Raw genomic sequence first — 3,935 nt, forward strand, 5'->3', positions numbered from 1 at the left:
TTCTCACTCTGTCCCTCCACTTCCCTCCCTTCTCGCTCTGTCCCTCCACTTCCCTCCCTTCTCGCTCTGTCCCTCCACTTCCCTCCCACGCTCACCTCTTCTCCCCGGGCGACTCTCTCCTCTCCGCGATTCCGTGCACGATTCATCCGTCAGCTCCGACTGATTCACACACAGACTCCGCAGGAATCGGCTCGCGTTCTCTTCCATGGCCGAACCGGACCCGGTCGTCGGACCTTCTCTCGGTTCCCGGTTCCAGGTCCAATATCTTGGTCCCGTCTCCCTGTTCCCTGTTCGATATTCCGGTCCTGTCTCCCGGTCGCTCCGTACTGGCAACACCTCAACTGCAATAACAGAGAATACCAACAGAGAGAGCGAGAGAGAGAGACCCTCCCCCAGACTCAGACTCTCCTTCGACACTCCCCCAGACACGCCCCCAGTCTCAGACACTCCCCGACCCTCCCACAGTCTCAGACACGCCCCAGTCTCAGACTCAGACCCTCCCCCAGTCTGTCTCTCTCTCAGACCCTCCCCCAGACACACTCCCAGTCTCAGACCCTCCCCAGACACACTCCCAGTCTGACACTCCCCAGATCCAGACCCTCCCCTAGACACACCCCCAGTCTCAGACCCTCCCCGACCCTCCCCCAGTCTCAGACCATCCTCATCTCAGACCCTCCCCCAGTCTTAGTCTCTCTCTCTCTCTCTGACACTCCCCCAGACACGCCCCCAGTCTCAGACACTCCCCGACCCTCCCACAGTCTCAGACACGCCCCAGTCTCAGACTCAGACCCTCCCCCAGTCTGTCTCTCTCTCAGACCCTCCCCCAGACACACTCCCAGTCTCAGACCCTCCCCAGACACACTCCCAGTCTGACACTCCCCAGATCCAGACCCTCCCCTAGACACACCCCCAGTCTCAGACCCTCCCCGACCCTCCCCCAGTCTCAGACCATCCTCATCTCAGACCCTCCCCCAGTCTTAGTCTCTCTCTCTCTCTCTGACACTCCCCCAGACCCTCCTCCAGTCTCAGACCCTCCCACAGACACACCCCATCTCAGACCCTCCCCCAGACCCTCCTCCAGTCTCAGACCCTCCCCCAGACACACCCCTAGTCTCAGACCCTCCCCCAGACACTCCTCCAGTCAGACCCTCCCCCAGACACACCCCTAGTCTCAGACCCTCCCCAAGACCCTCCTCCAGTCTCAGACCCTCCCCCAGACACACCCCTAGTCTCAGACCCTCCTCCAGTCTCAGGCCCTCCCCAGACACACCCCTAGTCTCAGACCCTCCCCGACCCTCCCCCAGTCTCAGTCTCTCTCTGACACTCCCCCAGACCCTCCTCCAGTCTCAGACCCTCCCACAGACACACCCCTAGTCTCAGACCCTCCCCCAGACCCTCCTCCAGTCTCAGACCCTCCCCCAGACACACCCCTAGTCTCAGACCCTCCCCCAGACCCTCCTCCAGTCTCAGACCCTCCCCCAGACACACCCCTAGTCTCAGACCCTCCCCCAGAACCTCCTCCAGTCTCAGACCCTCCCCCAGACACACCCCTAGTCTCAGACCCTCCCCCAGACCCTCCTCCAGTCTCAGGCCCTCCCCAGACACACCCCTAGTCTCAGACCCTCCCCGACCCTCCCCCAGTCTCAGTCTCTCTCTGACACTCCCCGACCCTCCCCCAGTCTCAGTCTCTCTCTGACACTCCCCCAGACCCTCCTCCAGTCTCAGACCCTCCCACAGACACACCCCGTCTCAGACCCTCCCCCAGACACTCCTCCAGTCTCAGACCCTCCCCAGACACACCCCTAGTCTCAGACCCTCCCCCAGACCCTCCTCCAGTCTCAGACCCTCTCCCAGACCCTCCTCCAGTCTCAGACCCTCCCCCAGACACACCCCCAGTCTCAGACCCTCCCCAGACACGCCCCCAGTCTCAGACACTCCCCGACCCTCCCCCAGTCTCAGTCTCTCTCTGACACTCCCCCAGACCCTCCTCCAGTCTTAGACCCTCCCACAGACACACCCCGTCTCAGACCCTCCCCCAGACCCTCCTCCAGTCTCAGACCCTCCCCCAGACACACCCCTAGTCTCAGACCCTCCCCCAGACCTCCAGTCTCAGGCCCTCCCCAGACACACCCCTAGTCTCACACCCTCCCCGACCCTCCCCCAGTCTCAGTCTCTCTCTGACACTCCCCCAGACCCTCCTCCAGTCTCAGACCCTCCCCCAGACCCTCCTCCAGTCTCAGACCCTCCCCCAGACCCTCCTCCAGTCTCAGACCCTCCCCAGACACACCCCATCTCAGACCCTCCCCCAGACCCTCCTCCAGTCTCAGACCCTCCCCCAGACACACCCCTAGTCTCAGACCCTCCCCCAGACCCTCCTCCAGTCTCAGGCCCTCCCCAGACACACCCCTAGTCTCAGTCCCTCCCCGACCCTCCCCCAGTCTCAGTCTCTCTCTGACACTCCCCCAGACCCTCCTCCAGTCTCAGACCCTCCCCCAGACCCTCCTCCAGTCTCAGACCCTCCCCCAAACACACCCCATCTCAGACCCTCCCCCAGACCCTCCTCCAGTCTCAGACCCTCCCCCAGACACACCCCTAGTCTCAGACCCTCCCCCAGACCCTCCTCCAGTCTCAGACCCTCCCCCAGACACACCCCTAGTCTCAGACCCTCCCCCAGACCCTCCTCCAGTCTCAGACCCTCCCCAGACACACCCCTAGTCTCAGACCCTCCCCCAGACCCTCCTCCAGTCTCAGGCCCTCCCCAGACACACCCCTAGTCTCAGTCCCTCCCCGACCCTCCCCCAGTCTCAGTCTCTCTCTGACACTCCCCCAGACCCTCCTCCAGTCTCAGGCCCTCCCCCAGACACACCCCTAGTCTCAGACCCTCCCCTGAACACACCCCCAGTCTCAGACCCTCCCCCAGATGCCCCCAGTCTCAGACACTCCCCCAGACCCTTCCCCAGTCTCAGACCCTCCCCTAGACACACCCCCAGTCTCGGACCATCCTCATCTCAGACCCTCCCCCAGTCTTAGTCTCTCTCTCTCTCTCTGACACTCCCCCAGACCCTCCTCCAGTCTCAGACCCTCCCCCAGACACACCCCTAGTCTCAGACCCTCCCCTGGACACCCCCCAGTCTCGGACGCTCCCCCAGTCTCACTCTGACACTTCCCCAGACCCTCTTCCAGTCTCAGACCCTCCCCAGACACACCCCTAGTCTCAGACGCTCCCCAGACCCTTCCCCAGTCTCAGACCCTCCCCAGACCCTTCCCCAGTCTCGGACCCTCCCCAGACCCTTCCCCAGTCTCGGACCCTCCTCATCTCAGACCCTCCCCCAGTCTTAGTCTCTCTCTCTCTCTCACTCTCTCTGACACTCCCCCAGACCCTCCTCCAGTCTCAGAACCTCCCCCAGACCCTCCTCCAGTCTCAGACCCTCCCCAGACACACCCTCAGTCTCAGACCCTCCCCAAACACCCCCCAGTCTCAGACCCTCCCCAGACACGCACCCAGTCTCAGACACTCCCCGACCCTCCCACAGTCTCAGACACTCCCCAGTCTCAGACCCTCCCCTAGACACACCCCCAGTCTCGGACCCTCCTCATCTCAGACCCTCCCCCAGTCTTAGTCTCTCTCTCTCTGACACTCCCCCAGACCCTCCTCCAGTCTCAGACACTCCCTGACCCTCCCACAGTCTCAGACTCTCCCTCAGACACTCCCCCAGACCCTCCTCCAGTCTCAGACCCTCCCCAGACACACCCTCAGTCTCAGACCCTCCCCAAACACCCCCCAGTCTCAGACACTCCCAGACTCTCCCCAGTCTCAGACCCTCCCCTAGACACACCCCCAGTCTCGGACCCTCCTCATCTCAGACCCTCCCCCAGTCTTAGTCTCTCTCTCTCTCTGACACTCCCCCAGACCCTCCTCCAGTCTCAGACCCTGC

General features: G+C 63.0%; 1 protein-coding gene across 1 annotated transcript in view; it reads right to left on the reverse strand.

The window, feature by feature from the left end:
- Window positions 1-406, reverse strand: part of LOC140727122 (cholecystokinin receptor-like) — a 34,542-nt gene extending 34,136 nt beyond the window's left edge. The window contains 1 exon segment of the mRNA XM_073044415.1: window positions 96-406. Within this exon segment, the coding sequence (XP_072900516.1) occupies window positions 96-207 (112 nt within the window). The 5' untranslated portion in view covers window positions 208-406.
- Window positions 407-3,935: the final 3,529 nt, after the last annotated feature.

This window comes from Hemitrygon akajei, chromosome 4, assembly GCF_048418815.1.
Source record: "Hemitrygon akajei chromosome 4, sHemAka1.3, whole genome shotgun sequence".
NCBI classification, from domain to species: domain Eukaryota; kingdom Metazoa; phylum Chordata; class Chondrichthyes; order Myliobatiformes; family Dasyatidae; genus Hemitrygon; species Hemitrygon akajei.